Here is a 27,101-nt window from a genome sequence, read left to right on the forward strand (position 1 = left end):
AACAGCCAAGGTACATCTTTAGAAGGAGGATAGCAATGGCAATCTTTGTATTTATTTCATGGCAGCTGCACTTTCACCTGCTGCACATGTATATTTAAAAACAACATAAACATAAGTGGTCTGCTTCATTATCCAGTTCCCCTCCTATGGGACAAGTATCTATGTCCATGAAAATGTCACTTAAGTTCCCAGGGACATAGATACTTGCCTCTTTATTTTCACGAGTAGTGCACACACACACGTGCACACAGAAGCCTCTGGCGTCATGCTGTAGGGCACAGATTGGTGTTTATTCATTGTAAATAAAGCAAACTGTCACTTCCTGCTAACCTAGTGGACAAAAAATGAAATGCATTTCCTATACCTATATTATGCTCATTAACCCCTTCTGCCTCATTGCCTGCCCCCATATAACAAACTTGTTAAAAAAAAAAAAAAAAGAGCCAAACTGAGAGAATTTAAAAGGCAATGCATAAAACGTTATCTTAAGAACTTAGCTTTCCCAAATAAGTATGCCATGAGGGTGTGGTACTGTTATTTTTGCAAATAAGGGCTTGTAATTATCGATAGAGTACAAATGAAAAGTCAAAAGCACAAAATGGAAAAAAATAAACCTTGATTACCAAATAAAGCATTGTCACCATACATTGTACTAGAGACACATTTTAAATGTTGTAATAATTAGGACAAATGGGCAAATACAATCTATGAGTTTTATCTACAGTAACATGTTTTAGTTTAAAACTATAATGGTTATAAACTGAGAAATAATGAATTATTGTCTTCTTATTACCTTTAAAATGCATATTAAATAAAATAATTTGCAAAAAGTACCACCCACAGAAAGACTAATTTGTGGCAAAAAAAATGTATAGATCATTTAGATGTGATAAAGTTATTGCCAAATGATTGAAAGCAAAATGTTAAAATTGTTTTGGATTCTAAAGGACAACTTAATGTCAACGTCAGTTGTGTGCAAACTATTTGAGGGATTACTAAGAGATACAATACAAGACTTCATAGCAGGAAATAATCTTATTTCTCAGCATTAGACTAAGGACAGGCCCAGTTTGACTAACATGCTCAGCTTTTATGAGGTAGTAAATGCTAATGTGGATATTGGGAATGCTGTAGATAAGATATACTTGGATTTTGCAAAGGCCTTCGACACTGTTCCCCACAAAAGTCTGGTGCAAAGGTGGAGGATGCAAGGACTGGGGAAGAGTCTGTGTGCTTGGATAGGGAACTGGCTAATGGACAGAAAACAAAGAGTTGTGGTCAATGGGTCCTATTCAAAATTGGTGACTGTTAGCAGTGGGGTCCCACAGGAGTCTGTACTGGGTCCAGTTCTCTTCAATTTATTTATTAATAACCTAGTAGATGCAGTAGTGAGCAATTTTGCTATTTTTGCAGATGATACAAAATTGTGCAGAATCATCAAGTCTCAGGATCTTGCAACAGGATATTATGGATAGGATGGCTATATGGGCACATAAATGGCAGATGAAATTCAATGTTGAAAAATGTAAAGTAATTTCGGTCATACAAATGGTCTAGCACCATACAAAATAAACAGGATACAAGCTTGGAGAAAGACTTAAGAGTACTCATTGACAACAAGTTAAATAATCGTATTCCATGCCAAGCTGCTGCAGCTAAAGCAAATGAAAATTTGGGATGCATTAAAAGGGAAATACAAACTCTGGATTCTAGCATAATATTGCCCCTGTTCAACTCTCTAGTAAGGCCACATCTGGAATATGGAATTCAGTTATAGGCACCACATTAAAGGAAAGGTATTGAAGTTTTAGAGCAGGTGCAGAGACGAGCATACAAGGGATGCAAGGTCTCACTTACGGCCGTAGAACTAGTATAAATAGGTCCCAACCAAGAAAAGTTAGATAAACTGGGTATATTTAGTCTGGAAAAAAGGTGCCTTAGAGGAGATCTAATTAACATGTACAGCTCCTTCTCAAAAAATTAGCATATTGTGATCATGGGCGTCCGCACGTATGGCAAATTGGGGCATCTGCCCGACCCTGGCCGCCCGCTGCCCCCCCTGGCCGCGTGCCCATGCGGCCAGCAGGAGGGGAGCAGCGCAGAGAAGAGGTAGAGCTATGGGCATAGTGGGGAAGGGCGGACGTCTCCCCCCCCTTCCCTCACCTTAGGGGGCTCTACCTCCCTCGCTCGCTCTCCCCTCCGGTGTCCGGAACGAGGTGTGCAGCGGCTGGGCAGCGGAACTTACCTCGTCTCGCTCCTGCGCCGGAAGTTCTGGTGCCGCACTCTGGTCTGGACCAGACCAGAGTAGCGGCTAATCCATCCGGCGCCTGCGACGAGAAGAGGTAAGTTCCGCCCGCTGCCTAGCCGCTGCACACTTCGTTCTGGACTCCGGAGGGGAGAGCGAGCGAGGGAGGTAGAGCCCCCAAAGGTGAGGGAAGGGGGGGAGACGTCCGCCCTTCCCCACTATGCCCGTAGCTCTACCTCTTCTCTGCGCTGCTCCCCTCCTGCTGGGGCACACCTGGCTACCTATTCTTGGGACATATACACCTGCCTAGTGCCTACATATACTGGGACAAGACATATACACCTGCCTACATATACTGGGACATATACCCCTGTCTACATATACTGGGACATATACCCCTGGCTACATATACTGGGGACATATACCCCTGGCTACATATACTGGGGACATATACCCCTGGCTACATATACTGGGGACATATACCCCCTGGCTACATATACTGGGGACATATACCCCTGGCTACATATACTGGGACATATACCCCTGGCTACATATACTGGGGACATATACCCCTGGCTACATATACTGGGGACATATACCCCTGGCTACATATACTGGGGACATATACCCCTGGCTACATATACTGGGGACATATACCCCTGGCTACATATACTGGGGACATATACCCCTGGCTACATATACTGGGGACATATACCCCCTGGCTACATATACTGGGGACATATACCCCCTGGCTACATATACTGGGGACATATACCCCTGGCTACATATACTGGGGACATATACCCCTGGCTACATATACTGGGGACATATACCCCTGGCTACATATACTGGGACATATACCCCTGGCTACATATACTGGGACATATACCCCTGGCTACATATACTGGGACATATACACCTGCTTACATATACTGGGACATATACCCCTGCCTACATATACTGGGGACATATACCCCTGCCTACATATATTGGGCACATATACCCCTGGCTACCTGTTCTGAGGACATCTCTACCACTGGCCACCTATTCTGGGACATCTATACCACTGGCCACCTATTCTGGGGACACCTATAGACCTGGGGCTACCTATTTTTGGGGAACCACTGCTGTCAGATTGAGTGTATTTTGGGGAACTGCTGCCAGGTGAGAGGTGTCTACCATGTTAAGGGGGCATTCTGCCTATTTATGTGAAATGCTGTCTATTTATGTGCCTCATGACTGCTGAATTTGTCTTGTTGGGGGCCTCATGGTTACTGAATTTGTCTTGTTGGGGGCCTCATGATTGCTGAATTTGTCTTGTTGGGGGCCTCATGATTGCTGAATTTGTCTTGTTGGGGGCCTCATGATTGCTGAATTTGTCTTGGTTGGGGCCTCATGATTGCTGAAGTTGTCTTGTTGGGGGGCCTCATGATTGCTGAATTTGTCTTGTTGGGTGTCACATGATTGGTAACTGCGAGACTATGGAAAAAGATGAACCATGATCATATGAGACAATAGCATTAAGCCTACTTTTTCAGCTTTTTAAAACAGAAAATGAAACTGGGAGGTTCTAAAAAAAATGAATACATTTTTCAGGAGTCGGATGGATGAAATTGTTTATCTTCACAGTTTATTTTCAACTTGAATTTTCCATAATGTTCATGTATGAGTTAAAACGTTTGTATTTAGTTTAAATTGCTGTTGGCACTTTGTGATAGTAAAGTGACTTTGCAGTTTGGGCACTCGACCTCCAAAAGGTTCGCCACCACTGTCCTAATCTAATGTCCCACCATTGCTAAGTTCATGTAAACTTGTCTCCACCCACGACCACACCCACATTCTGGTTCATGACCACACCCATTTTTCGGCTGCGCGAACCACACGCCGCCACCCCAAATGTTCCCGCTTATTCCTCCCCCCTTTTTGCCCCCCCCCCTGGAAAATTTTCTGCGGACGCCCATGATTGTGATAAAATTCATTATTTTCTGTAATGTACTGTCAAACATTAGACTATCATATATTTTAGATTCAATACACACAACTGAAGTAGTTCAAGTCTTTTATTGTTTTAATATTGATGATTTTGACATACAGCTCATGAAAAAACCAAATTCCTATCTCAAAAAATTAGCATATTTCATCCGACCAATAAAAGAAAAGTGTTTTTAAAACAACAAAAGTCAACCTTCAAACAATTATGTTCAGTTATGCACTCAATACTTGGTCGGGAATCCTTTGGCAGAAATGACTGCTTCAATGCGGCGTGGCATGGAGGCAATCAGCCTGTGGCACTGCTCAGGTGTTATGGAGGCCCAGGATGCTTCGATAGCGGCCTTAAGCTCATCCAGAGTGTTGGGCAGGGGCGTAGCAATAGGGGGTGCAGAGGTAGTGACCGCTTCGGGGCCCTTGGGCCAGAGGGGCTCCGAAGGGCTCTCCCTCAACTACATTATTAGCTCTCTATTGGTCCTGTGCTCATAATAATCACTTCTATAGATACTTTGAATAGTGGTAATCACTAACACACTGTTCCCCATCCCCTTCTTGCACCTCTGACACTGTAGTGGCCATTGGCAGGTTTTGGTGCGCCATATCAATTGTTATGTATAGAGTGCTTGGGGGGGCCCCAATGTAAGACTTGCATCGGGGCCCACAGCTCCTTAGCTACGCCACTGGTGTTGGGTCTTGCGTTTCTCAATTTTCTCTTCACAATATCCCATAGAGTCTCTATGGGGTTCAGGTCAGGAGAGTTGGCAGGCCAATTGAGCACAGAAATACCATGGTCAGTAAACCATTTACCAGTGGTTTTGGCACTGTGAGTAGGTGCCAGGTCGTGCTGAAAAATAAAATCTTCATCTCCATAAAGCTTTTCAGCAGATGGAAGCATGAAGTGCTCCAAAATCTCCTGATAGCTAGCTGCATTGACCCTGCCCTTGATAAAACACAGAGGACCAACACCAGCAGCTGACATGGCACCCCAGACCATCACTGACTGTGGGTACTTGACACTGGACTTCAGGCATTTTGGCATTTCCCTCTCCCCAGTCTTCCTCCAGGCTCTGGCACCTTGATTTCCGAATGACATGCAAAAGTTGCTTTCATCTGAAAAAAGTACTTTGGACCACTGAGCAACAGTCCAGTGCTGCTTCTCTGTAGCCCAGGTCAAGTGCTTCTGCCGCTGTTTCTGGTTCAAAAGTGGCTTGACCTGGGGAATGCGGGACCTGTAGCCCATTTCCTGCACAAGCTTGTACACGGTGGCTCTGGATGTTTTTACTCCAGACTCAGTCCACTGTTTCCGCAGGTCCCCAAGGTCTGGAATCGGTCCTTCTCCACAATCTTCCTCAGGGTCCGGTCACCTCTTCTTGTTGTGCAGCGTTTTCTGCCACACTTTTTCCTTCCCACAGACTTCCCACTGAGGTGCCTTGATACAGCACTCTTGGAACAGCCTATTCGTTCAGAAATTTCTTTCTGTGTCTTACCCTCTTGCTTGAGGGTGTCAATAATGGCCTTCTGCACAGCAGTCAGGTCGGCAGTCTTACCCATGATTGCGGATAATGAACCAGGCTGGGAGTTTTTAAAAGCCTCAGGAATCTTTTGCAGGTGTTTAGAGTTAATTAGTTGATTTAGATGATTAGGTTAATAGCTAGTTTAGAGAACCTTTTCATGATATGCTAATTTTTGAGATAGGAATTTTGGGTTTTCATGAGCTGTATGCCAAAATCATCAATATTAAAACAATAAAAGACTTGAACTACTTCAGTTGTGTGTAATGAATCTAAAATATATGAAAGTCTAATGTTTATCAGTACATTACAGAAAATAATGAACTTTATCACAATATGCTAAATTTTTGAGAAGGACCTGTATGTAACTGAAGCCAGAGTAATATGGCTGCCATATTTATTTCCTGTTAAACAATACAAGTTGCCTGGCTGTCCTACTTTTCCTCTGTCCTGAATATGCATAGGCAGATCTGGTGTTTCTATCAGATCTGACAAGATTAGCTGATTTTTATTTCTGGTGTTATTGAGATGCTACTGCAGCCAAATAGATCAGCAGGGCTACCAGGCAACTGGTATTGTTTAAAAGGAAATAATTAAGGCATCCTCAATATTCCTCCCACTTCAGTTGTCCTTTAAGGGAAAATAATCCTTTCCCATCTTCTAAGGTCAGGAAATAAGATGAAGCCTGATACACACATCCACTTTTGGAGACCAGCAATATTTCCAGGGGCGTCGCAATAGCCATAGCAACTGCTATGGAGCCCTGGAGAAGAGGGGGCCCTTGTGTTTACTATAAACTTTGCTTTGTTGCTCCACCCTCTGACTTTGTCTCAGTGCTCATAGACTATACACAGTATGCATTACATTAGAATGTAAATTTGCCAGTGTTTTTTTGCCATTATGGCTTCATACTATATTTATAAGCACTTACCCCCAAAGCCTTTGGTTTGCCCTTTAGAAATGTTTGGAAAAATTTTGCAGATGAGTTCACATTTGGGGGCACGGGGGTGGCCACTATCCACTGAGGGGCCACAGTTGGGACATTCCATGTCTGCGTGTTAGTAGAGCCTTGATGTGCAGTTGGTGAAGGGTTGACATCATGGCGATTCAATGCTAATGGTACAGCTGGTGTGGGAATAGTGGTGTGAGGGTTCTCACATATTGTCTCATAGTTATTAGCATTGACTTGACCCGGAGTCAGTGACATTATGAAACCTAGTATAGAAAGGAAATGATTAATATTTTCTGAGACAAAACTTTCACCAGCACACAGTCTTAAAGGAATACCAAGATGAAAATAAATTGGTGACATAAACTATTTTATCTGTCATCCTAATAAAAATAAATAACTTTTTACATTTTCATTTTTCATTGTCTCTGCTCAATGATACATTATTTGAAGTATGCCAGAGCTAACATCTATGAACTATTGATTTTTTTTTTACCTCATTCCTGCTTTCAGAAGCTGTCCTCCTCCAGGAAAAAGCTTTATGGCAGTAAATCCTTTTCAGTGAGGGTTACAATATAGTCTGACTGGGTTCTAACAGGAGATAAACTGCCACTTGCATACCTAAATGTTAACTCTTTCAGGCAGAGAAAGAAAAAAAAAGGAAAACAGCCTTATATGCTTAGCACTGTACATACACATGTTGATCTCATCATGTCCCATCTCACCTCTGTCCTTTAAAAACAACAGTAGACTGAACACATTGATATTTAACTCACAGTTGCTTAAAACCCTTTACAGAAATGAGTTACCAGGATATACAGCCTCTGCCTGGTGCAGTAGACTCATCCTCTTGCTAAAGAACAGAACTTTATCTTTATTTGTAAAAATGAATTGATAAAACACACAAAGTGCTGTGGTTACCAAAGGACATATTTCCCTATAACTATGCAGAAAAGAAACCTGGCATTGCTAGGGAAAGCATGACTGAAGAGGTGGAAACTGGAACTATGTTGGGGGTGTTGTGGCTTTAAAGGGGTAACATGCCATTCTGAGTGAGGTGACATGATTATTACTCTGTACGTTGGAAGATGCTATAATGATATCTGATTAAACGCTGCTGTCTATGCTTTAATATTTTTTTTCAAATACATTAAAGGAGTCATCAAGTAAATATTAGGCTTGCACATTCACTTACCTGGGCCTTCCTCCAGCCCCTTGCAGCTGATATGTCCCACTCCACAGCTCCGCTCTCAGCTGCCCGGGGTCCCTGCATGGTGTCTCGCCAGGTGTCCTCTACTGCACCTGCTCAAGCGCAGCTCTGAATCAAGTCCACATTGTCCACAGCGCACTGTGCAGGAGCAGAACTACTGCACCTGCACAGTACGCCACGGACAACGTGGAGTTGATTAACAGTGGTGCTGCATGCAGGTGCAGTAAGGATGACCTCGTGGTCAGACTCTGCTCCATGCAGGACCCTGGGCCAGCAGCTGAGAGAGGAACTGCTGCGTAGGACATGTCAGTTGATGACTCCTTTTAAATATAGGTAAGACCCAAATTTCCAACATGACAGGACTCAAAAGAAGGCTTATTAACCAATTTATTAATAGATGACCCTTCTCCCGTGGGTAATGTATTCTGTTTATGCACACCTGGGGAAGGTTGCGGCTGAGAACCACAAGATTGCTTTCGGCCATACTTTGGAACCACCGGCAATCATCGCTGAAAAGCACTAGGCTGTTGAAAGTGGACAGATGTGAACCCACAGGAAAGATTGTGACCACCCCAAATTGCAACTGCGGGTTCTGCAGCATTTTTGGAGCATTTATGCTCCAATACAAAGGGCTTCTTATCCACTCTTAGTCACACTATTGTTTTGTAACAATAACCCCTTCAAATAATTAGAACACTCAGGCTAAGAAGCTTTCTTTCATATAAAATATATTCTTTTGATGCACATAATATACAAAAAAATTGAGAAATTTTACGTAATCTTTCACTATTATGCATTGCGTAATTGCAATTATGTTACATACAGCATACTGTGTTTTGTGAATGTAATTATGCCTGTAATTACACAATTATGCGTAATACGCGTTCAATGCGTAAAAATATTTGCATTCATTCACCAGTGTTCAGCGCTTGCATGGCTATTAGTTAAATATTCAAAGCGAAAAATGCTTTCATATTGGAAAAAAATCACACTCAGAGCCAGTGTACTGCACACGCGCAGCTATTATTTAAATATTCAATGTGAAAAATGTGTTCGTATGTGAAGAAATTTGCATTCATAAGCCAGTATACTGCACATCTGTATGTTCCAAAACGATAAGAAAAAATCCCTTGCGCTCCAATGCGAGGGGTATAGTCACATGCACAATTCCTCCCAACTCCTTGATGTGCTGTACTGTGCTGCTCCAAAGGATCAAGGCAATGTAAATCTAAAGGAAGAAATGGAGCGCACTATAGTGCATTACCAGGGTTGGGCTTTATTCGCAAATAAAATAATTATACTCACAAGATTGAAAATGTACAAAACGCCTCTCAGCGGTACAGCCAACCGCTTCACTCACTGGCAGTATGGCGGCGGCGCGCTGTGGCCAGCAGTGCGATCTCCGGTGGCCACAGCGCGCCGCCGCCATACTGCCAGTGAGTGAAGCGGTTGGCTGTACCGCTGAGAGGCGTTTTGTACATTTTCAATCTTGTGAGTATAATTATTTTATTTGCGAATAAAGCCCAACCCTGGTAATGCACTATAGTGCGCTCCATTTCTTCCTTTAGATTTACTGCACATCTGTGGCTATTTAAGTAATCAATGCAAAAAATCAGTTCGTAGGCGTAAAATCGTTCGCAAAGGAAATTATGCATTAATTACGCTATTATGTGTAATTAAGATTAGTGATTACATTTATATGCAGAATTTTATACTTATAATATACAAATTTCCCATTGCGATTATGATGCGTAATTGCGAATTGCAACGCATAATTACGCATAGGCATAACTTCTACCCACCACTAGCTGGACTATCTGCTAACATATTTGTTTAGGACCACCAAAAATATTGCATAAAGTATACATACCACCACTAGAGCCGTATATATATCCTAGAGCAAAGCAAAATCCTCTCTCTTTCCTGATCTAGCTCACTCCTTTTATACAGTGGCGTAGCTAAGGAGCTGTGGGCCCAATGCACTTAAGCACTCTTACATAACAATGATACGGTGCACTAAAACCTGCCAATGGCAACTACAGTGTCAGAGGTGCAAGTAGGGGGCAGGGAACAGTTTGTTGATGATTACCATTATTCAAAGTATCTATAGAAGCAGGGTCGTACTGGGCCGCCGAAGTACCAATATTTTCCACGGGAGGCCCCACCTCCATGTCTCTGTTGGACCCTGCCTCCATGTCTGTGCACAAATCGCAGCCTGCAGCACAAATTGAGAGGCTCCTGGAGGCTCGGCTAAAGGCTCAGCTGTTCCATGGTAGCTCCGCCCAGGGGCGTAGCAAGCCGAGTTTGTGGGGTGCGTGCGACCCATCCCCCAGTTGTCACCATCATGGGGTGTCACCGCAGCTATAGAAAGCCTACACCTCGGCCGTCCGCATTGTACAGGCTTCTCTTTCTAACATGCCTCCCGCCCTCCAATCAATGACCCTCTTTCTCCTGCCAGTTCCTCTCTACAGCCAATGAGAGAGAGAGAGGGAGAGGGGGCAGCCAGCAACTCCGCTCACACCAGTCTGTCTAGGAAGCCGGAGAAACAGCCACTTGTGTTGGAGGACGGTTGTGTTTCATTTCTCCCCCAGCCAGCCAGGTACAGCTGAACTCTGCTCTGCAGCCAGCCGGGATCGGATAATACAGGATCCCTGTGTAAGTGTGACATGATGCAGAGCCCTGAAAGCCAGGCAGGGCTGCGTGTCACACGAACGCTGCTGGCTGCAAAAGTTCACATCAATAGTATGCTATAATGCTACACAAATCTGTTTGCCGTTGAACACTAAACTTTTGTTTTATTCTGTGTGTGTTATATTATTTACTGACAAACTAGCATGACTGATGTAATTTAAGGCTGTCCTTTATGGAACTCTCTGATCTTAGGATAAATACACACTGCAGAGAGTTCCATAAAGGAGATCCTTAAAGGGAAGGTTCAGGGACTATGAAAAAAAAAATCCTTATCCACTTACCTGGGGCTTCCTCCAGCCCGTGGCAGGCAGGAGGTGCCCTCGGCGCCGCTCCGCAGGCTCCCGGTGGTCTCCGGTGTCCGACCCGACCTGGCCAGGCCGGCGGCCAGGTCAGGCCTCTTCTGTGCTCCATTGTGCGTTCCACGCCGGCGCGCTGACGTCATCGGAAGTCTTTTGACGTCATTTGTAGTCTTTCATCAGCTTCCACATCAGAATAGTATAGATGGATGGAAGCTGTACCTTGTGGCATTTATCTCCACTAGTTGCACAAGGTCAATCATGCGCCGTTCCTAGAGATGAGCGTAATGGCGTAATTACGATTTCGCGAAATTTCACGTAATTAGTGTAATTACGTTTATGGCCGTAAGTACATAATCGTAATGAAGAAGGATTTCGCGAAATTTTGCGTAAGCGTAATTTTCGCGTAATTTTCGCATTGCAACGGGTATTACGAAATTAATGCGTATGGCCATGCTCCCGAAGCGGAAAAGTTGACGCATGGATCAATGTTAGGTAGCCGCCGAATTTAAGGGTTAATAGCAAAGCCCCCTTAAATGCTAAGAGCCTCAAATTTGGAGAATATATTAAGGAGATCAGAAAGAATAAGAGGAAAAAATTTTTTTCAAAAAGACCTTATAGTTTTTGAGAAAATCGATGTTAAAGTTTCAAAGGAAAAATGTAAACATTTAAAAACCCGCCGACTTTAACGGTTAATAGCAAAGCCTGCTTAAAGTTTAGGAACACCAAATTCCCAGGGTATATTAAGGGGATCAGTGGGAATAAGAGGAAAAATGTTTTTTTCAAAAAGACCTTATAGTTTTTGAGAAAATCGATTTTTAAGTTTCAAGGGCAAAAATGTCTTTTAAATGCGGAAAATGTCAGTTTTTTTTTGCACAGGTAACAATAGTGTATTATTTTCATAGATTCCCCCAAGTGGGAAGAGTTTTACTTACTTTGTTCTGAGTGTGGGAAATATAAAAAAAAACGACATGGGGTCCCCCCTCCCAGACCTCTTTAACCCCTTGTCCCCCATGCAGGCTGGGATAGCCACAATGCGGAGCACCGGCCGCGTGGGGCTCCGCACCCTGACTATACCAGCCCGCATGGTCCATGGATTGGGGGGTCTCGGAAGGGGAGGGGCAGCCAAGCTTTCCCCTCCCCCTCCGAGCCCTTGTCCAATCCAAGGACAAGGGGCTCTTCTCCACCTCCGATGGGCGGTGGAGGTGGAGGCCGCGATTTCCTGGGGGGGGTTCATGGTGGAATCTGGGAGTCCCCTTTAAAAAGGGGTCCCCCAGATGCCCACCCCCCCTCCCAGGAGAAATGAGTATAGAGGTACTTGTACCCCTTACCCATTTCCTTTAAGAGTTAAAAGTAAATAAACACACAAACACTTAGAAAAAGTATTTTAATTGAACAAAAAACATAACCACGAAAAAAGTCCTTTAATATTCTTAATTAACCATTAATACTTACCTGTCCCTTTAAATAAATGATCCCTCGAAATAGCCTTGGAAATGTTCTATCAGTTACAATGTAACAAAGTTATTACAATGTAACAACTTTGTTACATTGTAACTACGCCGCACCCGACGTCACTCGCCGCTCAGCCGCCGCAGCATACACTTACGCGTCCGTGCAGGACGCTAAGTCCCCGCAGCTCCCGCTGTCCACCCCGCCCACATCTGTCACCCACATGTGAGTGACATGTGGGTGACATGTGGGAGAGGCGGGGAGGGCAGCGGGTGCTGCGGGGACTTAGCGTCCTGCACGGACCCGACAGAGCTCTGAGCTATATAGCTCAGAGCTCTCTAAGCATCTTTGTATTTGGGCTCCAAGGAGCCCCATTGGTCCTTAGCAGACCAATGGGGTTCCTTCTGATTTGAAGGAACCCCATTGGTCTGCTAAGGACCAATGGGGCTCCTTGGAGCCAAAGTACAAAGATGCTTTAGAGAGCTCTGAGCTATAAAGCTCAGAGCTCTGTCGGGTCTGTGCAGCGCTGACGCGTATGCGGCGGCGGCGAGTGACGTCGGGTGCGGCGTAGTTACAATGTAACAAAGTTGTTACATTGTAATAACTTTGTTACATTGTAACTGATAGAACATTTCCGAGGCTATTTCGAGGGATCATTTATTTAAAGGGACAGGTAAGTATTAATGGTTAATTAAGAATATTAAAGGACTTTTTTCGTGGTTATGTTTTTTGTTCAATTAAAATACTTTTTCTAAGTGTTTGTGTGTTTATTTACTTTTAACTCTTAAAGGAAATGGGTAAGGGGTACAAGCACCTCTATACTCATTTCTCCTGGGAGGGGGGGGTGGGCATCTGGGGGACCCCTTTTTAAAGGGTAATTACAACAGAGAAAGAACATGTGTGCATCAACCAAGTGAACCTGACAAATCTGGCTTTGCAAATTTGGCCTATTGGCTAATCACGAGAAATTGCTCATGCAAATGAGCATTTGCTTTCGCATGCCTAGATATGCAGGGTCAAAAACCAAAAACCGCAAAACAATCGCCCTGCGGGAATTAGTTCATGCTATATAGCACTATCCAGGGGCGCCACGAGGAGGCTTCCCATTGCCCCCCCTTGCTGTATAGCATGAACTAATTCCCGCAGGGCAACCGCTTCGCGGTATTGGTTTTTGACCCTGCAAAGTTTGGCATGCGAAAGCAGATGCATTTCTGCGTGAGCATGTCTCATGGTAAGCCATTTTAACCAGATTTGCAAAGCTAGACTTGAAAGGGTTAAGCTTGGTGTAGAGCACGCATACATTTTCTTGTGATTGAGCCCCTTTTTAAAGGGGACTTCCAGATTCCACCATGAACCCCCCCCCAGGAAATCGCGGCCTCCACCTCCACCGCCCATCGGAGGTGGAGAAGAGCCCCTTGTCCTTGGATTGGACAAGGGCTCGGAGGGGGAGGGGAAAGCTTGGCTGCCCCTCCCCTTCCGAGACCCCCCAATCCATGGACCATGCGGGCTGGTATAGTCAGGGTGCGGAGCCCCACGCGGCCGGTGCTCCGCATTGTGGCTATCCCAGCCTGCATGGGGGACAAGGGGTTAAAGAGGTCTGGGAGGGGGGACCCCACGTCGTTTTTTTTTTATATTTCCCACACTCAGAACAAAGTAAGTAAAACTCTTCCCACTTGGGGGAATCTATGAAAATAATACACTATTGTTACCTGTGCAAAAAAAACTGACATTTTCTGCATTTAAAAGACATTTTCGCCCTTGAAACTTAAAAATCGATTTTCTCAAAAACTATAAGGTCTTTTTTAAAAAAAAAATTTCCTCTTATTCCCACTGATCCCCTTAATATACCCTGGGAATTTGGTGTTCCTAAACTTTAAGCATGCTTTGCTATTAACCGTTAAAGTCGGCGGGTTTTTAAATGTTTACATTTTTCCTTTGAAACTTTAACATCGATTTTCTCAAAAACTATAAGGTCTTTTTGAAAAAAAAAATTTTCCTCTTATTCCTCCTGATCTCCTTAATATATTCTCCAAATTTGAGGCTCTTAGCATTTAAGGGGGCTTTGCTATTAACCCTTAAAGTCAGCGGCTTTTTTATATTATACGGAGCGTTGCGGTTTAACGCGAAATTATGGTAGCGTTTAATGCGAAATTACGGCATGAACGAAACGCAAAATTACGCGTTGAAAATTACGCTTACAGTATTTTCAATTACGATTTTAATGGCAATTACGCTACCGTAATTTCGCATCGTAATCGCAAATTTCGCATGCGTAATTTTAGTAATGCGAAATTATGAAAATTTCAGCTCAACTCTAGCCGTTCCCGTTTAGACAGTGACAGGTTTTGTGGCCACCATCAATTCATTTTGACCCACCTGGTACTTAGTAGCATTTCAGCTTCCACATCAGGATAGTATGGATGGTTGGATGGAAGCTGTACCATACCTCCCAACTTTTTGAGATGAGAAAAAGGGACACTTAGGCCATGCCCCTGCCACACCCCTGGCCACGCCCTCACCACGCCTCTAGTCACACATACCATAAAGATTTCATAAGAAACATATGTTGTTTTATCATTCAAACCACACTGGTCCTTTCTATCCTGGTTCATTTTCCTTCATAGTAACATTTTACAATTAGTAATATATCAATTTAAAGGTTGGGAATAAAGTTTAGCATCAATCAAACACATTTTTAGTAGAGAAATATATATATTTACATAGAAAGAGGGACAAAGTCCTGAAAGAGGGACAAATGAGGGTAAAAGAGGGACAGAGGGACAGGGCTCCAAAAAAAGGACTGTTCCTTCGAAAAAGGGACAGTTGGGAGCTATGCTGTACCTTGTGGCACCTCTCTCCACTAGTTCCACAAGGTCAATCATTCATGCGCTGCCAGAGAAGGTTGTGGTGTTGCGAGATCATGGAGTGTCAGATGGACAGCTCAGTACAGTTCAGAATTATGAGATCCCGCAGTTACAGACCTGCTTTGGTACTTTTGAAAATGATTCCTCTCACATAATTGTCATCGTAGTGCAGAAAAAGATCAGCACCAATCTGTACTGCTCCGTTTCTGGAGCATTTGTCACAGGGCAGACATGGCATTGCATTCCTAAACTGGAGGCAGTGCTTTAAAACATCTTGTGTGTCTATACATGGATCAGGTAGTGTAAGTAGCGTACTGCTTCACACTGACAGACCAAACTCACTGTTTAATGCACCGCCGCAAACAGCTGTTTGTGTAGTGATGGCCGTGCTGGTGCGCGATGGCGGTTTTCCAGCCCATATGGTTGGGGTGAGGTAGCTCAATGACAGAACAGTGACTGTCCAGTTGATCGAATTTGGTCTGTTCACAATGAAGCAACGACCTTATTATCTTGGGTGTGCCCCCAAAACACTTATATAGGTCATTGCTTCATTGAGATATGCAAGCCCCTTCACCGCGGCAAGGTAACGATCATGAAGGGGAATTGACACATGTAAATGCCTTTTGTTTTGTTGTTGTTGCAGGCAGCCACAGTGCAGCCAGAAAAATTAGGCATGTACACACACCAGAAAAATGACAATTATTTTTGTTAGCGGCTACTGCTAACAGCGGCCTTAAAAATTCAGGAACCCACCTGGAGTCCTGGACCCTGTTTGTGGTGGCGGAGAAGGCAGTCAAGTGGCCGGCAGGCAGAGATGCTGTGTGGGGACTGACTTAGTCTTCAGGCAGGGCAGGCAGCAGCGGCGTGCAGGCAGAGATGCTGTATGGTGAGTGACTTAGTCTTCGGGCAGGGCAGGCAGCAGTGGCGCGCAGGCAGAGATGCTGTGTGGGGAATTACTTAGTCTTCGGGCAGGCAGTAGCCCTCCGGGATCCATGCCTCATTCATTTTAATGAACGTGAGGTACTGAACACTTTGTGACCTAGGTGAGTTCTCTTCTCAGTGGCAATGCCTCCTGCTGCGCTGAAGGTCCTTTCTGACAGGATGCTTGAGGCAGGGCAAGCCAGAAGTTGGGTGACAAATTGTGACAGCTCTGGCCACAGGTCAAGCCTGCACACCAAGTAGTCCATGGGTTCATGACTGCTTAGAGTGTCTTTATCCGCACTTAAGGCCAGGTAGTTGGTTACCTGTCGGTTGAGGCGTTGTTGGAGAGTGGATCCTGAAGAGCTGAGGTGAGGCATTAGACTAAGGAAAGTCTGCATGTCTGACATCACCATCAGATCGCTAGAGTGTCCTGTCCTTGCCTGCGTGCACATGGGAGGAGGAGGAGGAGAAGGATAACTGGCACCTTTTTTTGTTGTGCTGTGACATCAACCTTAAACGCATTGTAAAGCATAGTTGCCAACTTGTTGTGCCAGTGCTGCATCCTTTCTGCCTTCTGGGAATTTGGTAACATCTCTGCCACTTTGTGCTTATACCGAGGGTCTAGTAGAGTTGCCACCCAGTACAGGTCATTCCCCTTGAGTTTTTTTTATACAGGGTTCCCTCAACAGGCTGGACAGCATGAAAGACTCCCCCTGCACAAGGTTGGATGCCAACCTAGTCATCTCCTCTTGCTCTTCGTCAGTGATGTCAGGGAAGTTCTCCTCCTCCCCACAGCCACAAACAATACCACGGGTACCCGAAAGGTGAGCAGCACTAGCCCCCTGCGACACCTGCTGCGGTTGTTCTTCCATCTGCTCCTCAAAGCCACCTTCCTCTTCTGACTCATCTTCCCCAGCTGACTTCTCCTCCTCCCCCCTCCTTAGTGCTGCCGCAGGTGTTTATGACAAATCTTTTTCTGGTGATGGTTCAAACAACTCTTTCTCCTCATCCTGTTCACGCTCCTCCACATCTTGATCCACGCTCCAGGAAGAAAGCATATGGGATCAGGTCGTGGATGGCACCTTCACTGCAAGGTTTGTCACCTCCTCAAACGGACGCATGAACCTGCAGGCATTCCGCATGAGTGTCCAGTATCTTGGCCAAAAAATCCCCAGCTCCCCAGAGCTTGACCTAGCACCATAGCTGTACTAGCTGTACAGATACTCATTGACGGCTTTATCCTGTTGTAGCAGGCGGTCAAACATGAGGAGCGTTGAATTCCAGTGAATCGGGCTATCGCAAATCAAGCGCCACACCGGCAAGTTGTTTCTCCGCTAAATATCGGACAAGCACGCCATGGCCTGGTTGAAAGACCTGAAATGCCCACACACCTTCCTGGACTGCCTCATGACCTCCTGTAAGCCTGGGAATTTACACACAAATCATTGGATTATAAGATTAAGCACATGTGCTATGCAGGGCACATGTGTCAACCTGCCCAAACTCAAAGCCGAAATTAGATTGCTGCCATTGTCACACACCACGTTGCCAATCTCCAGTTGGTGCGGGGTCAGCCACTGGTCCACCTGTTTGTTCAGAGCAGCCAGGAGTGCTGCTCCAGTGTGACTCTCAGCTTTGAGGCAAGACATGTCTAAGATGGCGTGACACCGTTGTACCTGACATGCGGAATAGGAAAAAAAAATACACACCTGATTCTATAAATTAAACACATAATTTTCCCTCTAGGAGAGGAGGGGACTAAAACTTAACTTTTAATTAATAGTCATTAAAAAGGACCGAATTTGCCAACTGGTTGATTACAATGGGTAGGAGGTTTGTGTCTTTGGTCAAGGACCATCCTCCAGACTCACATTAAAAACATTAAACCTCTACACAAAACTCAACATGTTTAATTTCCCTAATTGGAAACTTCGTCAGGAGTGATAAGTGCCCAGTGCCAGAGTGCCACAGTGCTAAATTACAGTTACATTATATACATCACATATCGAATACACTAAGTTAGCAAAATTGCAAAGTAACGGCTGCAGATGGCGGCTGTTACTCTGCTGTTTTGCAAACTTAGTGTATTAGATATGTGATGTATATAATGTAACTGTAATTTAGCACAGTGGCACTCTGGCACTGGGCACTTATCACGCCTGACGAAGTTTCCAATTAGGGAAAATAAACATGTTGAGTTTTGTGTAGAGGTTTAATGTTTTTAATGCGGAATAGGCCCTGGGGAGCTGGGGGTGTACAGTTTGAGAGGAGAGCGCAGCAGTAGAGTAGCACTCAGCTGAGGAGGAGGATGACAAGCAAGCCGTGGAGGTGTCACAACTAGGTTCGCTGCACTGCCACCTACTCCCTACTTTCCAGCGGTCACCAGGTTTACCCAATGTGCTGTATAAGTAATATAGCTGCCCTGACCGTGCTTTGCAGACCAGGCATCCGTGGCCAGATGCACCCTTGACCCAACGCTTTGTGCCAGAGATGACTCCACTTGCCTTTCAACATGACGGTACAGTTTGGGTATTATCTTTTTTGAAAAATTGTGACCTGGTATCTTCCACTGCGGTGTCCCAATCACCACAAATTTTCAGAAGGCCTCAGAGTCCACCAGCTTGTACGGTAATAGCTGGCTGGGCTAACAGTTCTGCCAAGCCAGCTGTCAGACGCCGGGCAAGGGGGTGACTGGCAGACATTGGTTACCTCCACTTAAATATTTCCTTTACGGACACCTGACTGTTGTGGGCTGAGGAGCAGGAACCGCTCAAGGTGAGAGGCGGAGTGGAGGAGGGTGGCTGTGAAGGTGCAAAAAAATGTCCACACTGGTGAGATCTGGGATGAACACATTCTGGTGGTGGCGGCAGCAGCTGACATTGAAGGGCGTGTTGGCTGGCGATACATGCCACTGGACACTGCCACAAGCTGTTTCCGACGAGCTCCGCCTGCTTCTTTCAGCAACTCGTCTCATCCTCTCTGACTCTCCCTCTGAACTCTCCCCCTGTTCATCTTCTCTCCTGGGAACCCATGTGACATCCATGCCATGATCATCATCAGCATCATCCACAGCTTCACTTGTAGCAGACACCTCCAAAACTGGTACTTCATCATCATCCTCACACCTTACGTCCATAGCGACGCCTAACTCAGACATACGAGGTGGTGTCCTTAGCGCCTTCATCTTGTAACAATAATGGTTGTGAATCAGTTAATTCCCCACAAACATGTGTGAATAACTCCTGCGACATCTTATATGTAGGCTGGGGGCGGCTGCCGGGTGAGTGTTAAGTACTTGTGGTGTGCCCAAATCAGAGTAGGAGGAGGAAGATATGTCACGGTTCCATGCGGAAGCTGAGGATGATGAGGTGTTCTGTGTTAAATAGTTAACTACATCCTGACAATCTTGGGGGTTGATGGACCGTGCCTTCTCAACACTGTACTTTGGTCGAGGGCCGCATGAAATTACGCCAGCACGACCTCGAAAAGACCTGCGGGGTGGCCTGCCTCTGCCTAATATTTTGTCCATATTGGGGGTATGCGCAGTACTACTAACAATATTCAATAGTGGTAGACAGTGTGTGTAATCACAAAGAGGCAAAGGCACAAAATCAGTGTCAAATACACAGCAGGTGTGTGTGTGTATCACAGGGCTGTGTACTTTAACACACGCACACAGAGATATCCTATATAGTACTTTCAATCACAAATACACTTGCAAGCTAAGCACTGCTTATGCTAGACAGTGTGCTGGCTTGCTTGCAATAGTTACAAGAGTATAGTAGAACTACAAGGGCCAGCAACTGACTGTGGCCTGTATGCAGTTTGTAACCCACACATATACCAATAAAAGATACATTTGGAAGCTAAGCACAGATTATGATGATAGACAGTGTGCTGACAATAGATAGAAGAGGATAGTAGAACTGCAAAGCCCAGCAATGACTGTGGCCTGGCCTGTATGCAGTCTCTCTCTCTCTCACGCACGCACGCACGCACGCACACACACACACACACACACACACACACGAATATAAGCCCTCAAAAGGGCTGTTGTTTTAGAGTGGTTTCAGCAATAAAGAACAGCCTAGCTAACTGTCCCTGTCTCTCTGTGGGCCGTGTGCAGTGTTACCCACAAAGAGAGCTATGGTAAAGTATGTTCAATCACAGATACAGTGGAAAGGTATGCACTTGTATAATAGAATGTGCTGTCACACAGATACAATGGTAAGGTATGCACTGGTATAATACAGTGTGCTGTCACACAGATACAATGGGAAGGTATGCACTGGTATAATAGAATGTGCTGTCACACAGATACAATGGTAAGATATGCACTGGTATAATAGAGTTTGCTGTCACACAAATACAATGGTAAGATATGCACTGGTATAATAGAGTGCGCTGTCACACAGATACAATGGTAAGGAATGCACTGGTATAATAGAGGGTGCTGTCACACAGATACAATGGTAAGGTATGCACCGCTACTACCTTAGTTCCTACTGATGGAAAAACCCAGGTAGTTTCTCCAGTAGTATCACTGGAGACACCTGTTTCTTCCACACGTCTTTCACCATGACCTGAGAGGTCAACATTTTTTGGTGCTAGACGGAGAGGTGAAACAAGTAAATTTGTCATCATGCTGGCAATTCTCAGAGAAGTACCTATGTTTGCCGGAGCAAGTCAGATTTAGTGAGGAAGCATGCTGGCTCAATAACACAGAATGCGCAGCTGCCATTCAGAAGATCCATCCTAAAGCCAAACCAATATCTCCGGTGGCTGAAGGAAAAGTTTTGTTTTTTAAACATGGTGTCTACTGACACATTCATGGTACATTTTCATAATTGTTCTGACAAGGTTGATCTTCCAAGGGGAACTTATTGTGTGAGTGGAGATCCCATATGGATCCATTCGTCAAGGTTTGACTACATTATTCCTCAAATTGTTAAAAGAATTATAAAGTTCAAAGCTCCCCAGGAAGTGCCTATCCTGAGAGCTAAAATGCCATGGGATAAATGGGTACAGGTTTTAACACAAGACCACACTTTGTTCCAATGGTTAAACAAACAGAACATTAAACTAGAGGTGATATTTCACCATGATCAAGGGGATCTTAAAGTGAATGGGAACCGCATTTAAAAAAAATGAGACAGATACTTACCCAAGGAGAGGGAAGGCTCTGGGTCCTATAGAGCCTTCCGGCTCCTCTCCTGGTCCCCTTGTTCCAGTGCTGGCTTGCCCGGTAGCAGTATTTGACTAAATTAGTCAAATACTGCTTTACCTGGCCGAAGGAGGCTTCAGAAGTCTTCAGGGAGCCCGAGCGCTCCTGAAGAAAGGCGGCCCTGTACTGCGCCTGTGCAAGCATGCTCTCTTGCACGCTCACACCTGTGCAGTATGGAGCCGCACGTCTTTGGGAGGACACGGCACCCGAAGACTTCCAAATACCCTTTCGGCAGGGGATTGAAACGGGGGGAGCCAGCACAGGATAGAGAGCACAGAGAGAGGAGACGGAAGGCTCTATACATCCCAGAGCCTTCCCTCTCCTTAGGTTTGTTCCATTTTTTTTTAAATGTGGTTCCCATTCACTTTAACCATGTTAATTTGTTTGCGTAATGTCACACACAAACTCACCTGTGTAATGATGCCCAAGATTGTCATCCCCATCATTACGACCAGTGGGTGTAGAAAGAAATTTTGAACTGCAGAGGCCCAGTCCGAGTGTCCCTGGAACATTGCCAGAAACCTTCTCCACCAGGTCAGAATGGAACTCACCTGATTATATTTGTGTTCAACCGGCGAAATGGTAAAAAAAGCCAATATTTGGAAAACATCGCATTCTTCGCAACAAGGTTATAAAGCACTGGTATATTAGATGATGATGTGGGTCACATGCCCATGCCCGCCAATTGTAGGCTTGGGGGTATGGCTCGGGTGATGTCAGAATTTAACTCTTTGATGGTCATATAAAAGAGGGACCCAGGATGGCAGAAGTGACTTCTGCTTCTGACTTCTGGCTGATGACTTCCACTTTCTACTCTTTTTGTAATGTCTTGTCATCTTATCTAACTGTATGCTGTATATAGGCCTAAGTGCAACGTAGTATAGATGTAACATAAGAGAAAGCCTGGTTTCCATTCAAAAGGAATGGACCAAGAGCATGTAACGCAAATAGGACTTACTACAGACCAATGGCTTCGCTGAGGTGTAACCTTCATGTAGAGATAAGCATCTGTATATCTGTACTGAATTAACTCCTGAAACTTTGACGACGTCTAAGAAGTTCTATCTCCTATGCTGTTGCTGTGATGAGAGTCAAGTTATCACACTTCCTGTGATATGGTGCCGAACGAAGGTGTAGTGTTGTTGCCCATAGCAACCAACAAAGATTTATTACATAATACAGTGTGTTGTCACACAGATACAATGGGAAGGTATGCACTGGTAGAATAAAGTGTGATGTCACACTAATACAGTGGGAAGGTATGGACTGGTATAATAGAGTGTGCTGTCACACAGATACAATTTAAGGTATGCACTGGTATAATACAGTGTGCTGTCACACAGATACAATGGGAAGGTATCCACTGGTATAATAAAACGTGTTGCCTGTCACACTAATACAGTGGGAAAGTATGCACTGGTATAATAAAGTGTGTTGCCTGTCACACTAATACAGTGGGAAGGTATGCACTGGTATAATAAAATGTCGGAGCTGGCCGCGGCTGCGCAGTCCGCACCTGCCGCGTGGGCGGCTGCGCAGCTCTAGGGCCAACCCCCCGATCCACGCTACTGTAGCGATAGCAATTAACTTGTAATAAGGGCATGCAAAGATCCAGGGGGGAATAAGTTCAGTCAACATGTATATATCAGAAGATAAAATAAACACAATTAACGATGTCAAGTTTAGGAACTATCTTTCCAACCATTCCAATTTAAATGGAATTGTTGAGTACGACCCCTATGAATATATTCAAATTTCTTGAAAGCAAAGCCATTATCTAGTCTTTTTTCCAGTATGCTCTTAACCGCCTCTAAAGCATCATCCTAGCTGTCATCATCTAGTGCAAGACCTACAGCTTCCCATTTATCTCTGGAGCATTTAGTGCATTGACAGGCCCCACTTCCAACTAATTCACTATAGATTTTACCTATTTGGTGTTTCACTGGGCCTAATTCAAAATGGCCTCTGGATCACCTTTAAATTGAGCGTGGAAATCATATGACAACTGCATGTAGCGGGAGAAGTTGGGGGGGAAGTGCAGGGTATTTTTTACTGACTGTAGGGAAGGAGATTAATTTCTGTTGAGCTACGATTTGCTCAAAGAAAACCACACCAATGCATTGCCAGAAATGAGCATCTGGAATTGTAGTTAGTTCCGGGAAGTGAGGATTCTGCCAAAGGGGTGTGTGGTAATCATAGCCAGATTAGGAGTATAGAGACCACCAACTTGTTTCCAGACCAGTAAAGCCTGGTTGAGAATAGTGTTGGATGTTTTGCGAGGGGGAAGGGTCTCCATGACCAAATCAAGTGCAACATTATCTTTAGATGGATCTATAGCGTATCCCAGTGCCTCTGGTTTGTATAGATTATTAGTGGTGAACCAAGTGAAGTAGCAATATGCTGCCACTGAGCAGCAAAGTAATATTGTTGCAGAGAGGGTAGTGCAAGCCCACCCATTCCATTAGGAGAAATCACCAGTGCGTGTCTCACCTTAGGGGCCATATGCAATTCACTTTTTCTCCTCAGTTTTCTCCTAGGAGATAAATGTTCATCTTTGATTTAAGATAACTTTTTAGCACTTTGCAATTGAAAAAGTACAAAAAATTAGGCGAAACAATACTGTAAAAATTATTTTGAGTATTTGTTTGCTTGTTGGCAGTTTAAAAGGCATTTTATTTACAAATTGTGAAAATTATCACCTAGGAGAAAACTCAGGTGAAAAAGTGAATTGCATATGGCCCTAGGACCCACATGCAATTCACTTTTTCTCCTGAGTTTTCTCCTAAGTGATAGTTTCATAGCTTGTCATAAAATGCATTTTAGCCACTTGAGGACCGTAGGCTTTACCCCCCTTAAAGAGTAACTGTCAGGCTGCAGAAGCTAATTTAAACCTCTATTCTCCTGTGTTAAACAGTTTAGACGGAAGCCAAAAAGGCAATAGTGAAGATAAAAATCTCTCTTTCATTTGATGTGTGCTTATCAGCAAAGCTGTTAGACCCAAGCTCTTAAGAGGACGCAAGCCGCAAACCATACTGCAAAGCATTCTGGGGCCCTCCCCTTTAGGTGAGTTCATAGAAGATTTTATTTTTTGTCACAAGTTAGCGGAAATTAATTTTAATTGTTTTTTTTCACAAAGTGTCATTTTCCGCTAATTTGTGACAAAAAATAAAATCTTCTATGAACTCACCATACTCCTAACGGAATACCTTTGGGTGTCTTCTTTCTAGAATGGGGTCATTTGTGGGGTTCCTATACTGCCCTGGCACTTTAGAGGCCCTTAACCGTGAGGAGTAGTCTTGAAACCAAATGTCGCAAAATGACCTGTGAAATCCTAAAGGTACTCATTGGACTTTGGGCCCCTTAGCGCACTTAGGGTGTAAAAAAGTGCCACACATGTGGTACCGCCGTACTCAGGAGAAGTAGTATAATGTGTTTTGGGATGTATTTTTACACATACCCATGCTGGGTGGGAGAAATATCTCTGTAAATGACAATTGTTTTATTTTTTTTACACACAGTTGTCCATTTACAGATATATATTTCCCACTCAGCATGGGTATGTGTAAAAATACACCCCAAAACACATTATACTACTTCTCCTGAGTACGGCGATACCACATGTGTGGCACTTTTTTGCACCCTAACTGCGCTAAGGGGCCCAAAGTCCAATGAGTACATTTAGGATTTCACAGGTCATTTTTGTTTCAAGACTACTCCTCACGGTTTAGGGCCCCTAAAATGCCAGGGCAGTATAGGAACCCCACTAATTACCCCATTTTAGAAAGAAGACACCCCAAGGTATTCCGTTAGGAGTATGGTGAGTTCATAAAAGATTTTATTTTTTGTCACAAGTTAGCGGAAATTGATTTTAATTGTTTTTTGTTTACAAAGTTCCATTTTCCGCTAACTTGTGACAAAAAATAAAATCTTCTATGAACTTACCATATTCCTAACGGAATACCTTTGGGTGTCTTCTTTCTAGAATGGGGTCATTTGTGGGGTTCCTATACTGCCCTGGCACTTTAGAGGCCCTAAACCGTGAGGAGTAGTCTTGAAACCAAATGTCGCAAAATGACCTGTGAAATCCTAAAGGTACTCATTGGACTTTGGGCCCCTTAGCGCACTTAGGGTGTAAAAAAGTGCCACACATGTGGTACCGCCGTACTCAGGAGAAGTAGTATAATGTGTTTTGGGATGTATTTTTACACATACCCATGCTGGGTGGGAGAAATATCTCTGTAAATGACAATTGTTTTATTTTTTTTACACACAGTTGTCCATTTACAGATATATATTTCCCACTCAGCATGGGTATGTGTAAAAATACACCCCAAAACACATTATACTACTTCTCCTGAGTACGGCGATACCACATGTGTGGCACTTGTTTGCACCCTAACTGCGCTAAGGGGCCCAAAGTCCAATGAGTACCTTTAGGATTTCACAGATCATTTTTGTTTCAAGACTACTCCTCACGGTTTAGGGCCCCTAAAATGCCAGGGCAGTATAGGAACCCCACTAATTACCCCATTTTAGAAAGAAGACACCCCAAGGTATTCCGTTAGGAGTATGGTGAGTTCATAAAAGATTTTATTTTTTGTCACAAGTTAGCGGAAATTGATTTTAATTGTTTTTTGTTTACAAAGTTCCATTTTCCGCTAACTTGTGACAAAAAATAAAATCTTCTATGAACTCACCATACTCCTAACGGAATACCTTTGGGTGTCTTCTTTCTAGAATGGGGTCATTTGTGGGGTTCCTATACTGCCCTGGCACTTTAGAGGCCCTTAACCGTGAGGAGTAGTCTTGAAACCAAATGTCGCAAAATGACCTGTGAAATCCTAAAGGTACTCATTGGACTTTGGGCCCCTTAGCGCACTTAGGGTGTAAAAAAGTGCCACACATGTGGTACCGCCGTACTCAGGAGAAGTAGTATAATGTGTTTTGGGATGTATTTTTACACATACCCATGCTGGGTGGGAGAAATATCTCTGTAAATGACAATTGTTTTATTTTTTTTACACACAGTTGTCCATTTACAGATATATATTTCCCACTCAGCATGGGTATGTGTAAAAATACACCCCAAAACACATTATACTACTTCTCCTGAGTACGGCGATACCACATGTGTGGCACTTTTTTGCACCCTAACTGCGCTAAGGGGCCCAAAGTCCAATGAGTACATTTAGGATTTCACAGGTCATTTTTGTTTCAAGACTACTCCTCACGGTTTAGGGCCCCTAAAATGCCAGGGCAGTATAGGAACCCCACTAATTACCCCATTTTAGAAAGAAGACACCCCAAGGTATTCCGTTAGGAGTATGGTGAGTTCATAAAAGATTTTATTTTTTGTCACAAGTTAGCGGAAATTGATTTTAATTGTTTTTTGTTTACAAAGTTCCATTTTCCGCTAACTTGTGACAAAAAATAAAATCTTCTATGAACTTACCATATTCCTAACGGAATACCTTTGGGTGTCTTCTTTCTAGAATGGGGTCATTTGTGGGGTTCCTATACTGCCCTGGCATTTTAGGGGCCCTAAACCGTGAGGAGTAGTCTTGAAACCAAATGTCGCAAAATGACCTGTGAAATCCTAAAGGTACTCATTGGACTTTGGGCCCCTTAGCGTACTTAGGGTGTAAAAAAGTGCCACACATGTGGTACCACCGTACTCAGGAGAAGTAGTATAATGTGTTTTGGGGTGTATTTTTACACATACCCATGCTGGGTGGGAGAAATATCTCTG

General features: G+C 44.1%; 1 protein-coding gene across 1 annotated transcript in view; it reads right to left on the reverse strand.

Moving 5' to 3' along the window:
* Nucleotides 1-27,101, reverse strand: part of LOC137536229 (membrane-spanning 4-domains subfamily A member 4D-like) — a 285,896-nt gene that overhangs the window by 192,568 nt on the left and 66,227 nt on the right. The window contains exon 2 of the mRNA XM_068258352.1: nucleotides 6,677-6,960. Coding sequence (XP_068114453.1) covers nucleotides 6,677-6,952 — 276 coding nt within the window. The 5' untranslated portion in view covers nucleotides 6,953-6,960. The remainder of the gene's footprint in view (nucleotides 1-6,676; nucleotides 6,961-27,101) is intronic.

The sequence above is a fragment of the Hyperolius riggenbachi genome, chromosome 10, assembly GCF_040937935.1.
Source record: "Hyperolius riggenbachi isolate aHypRig1 chromosome 10, aHypRig1.pri, whole genome shotgun sequence".
NCBI classification, from domain to species: Eukaryota; Metazoa; Chordata; class Amphibia; order Anura; family Hyperoliidae; genus Hyperolius; species Hyperolius riggenbachi.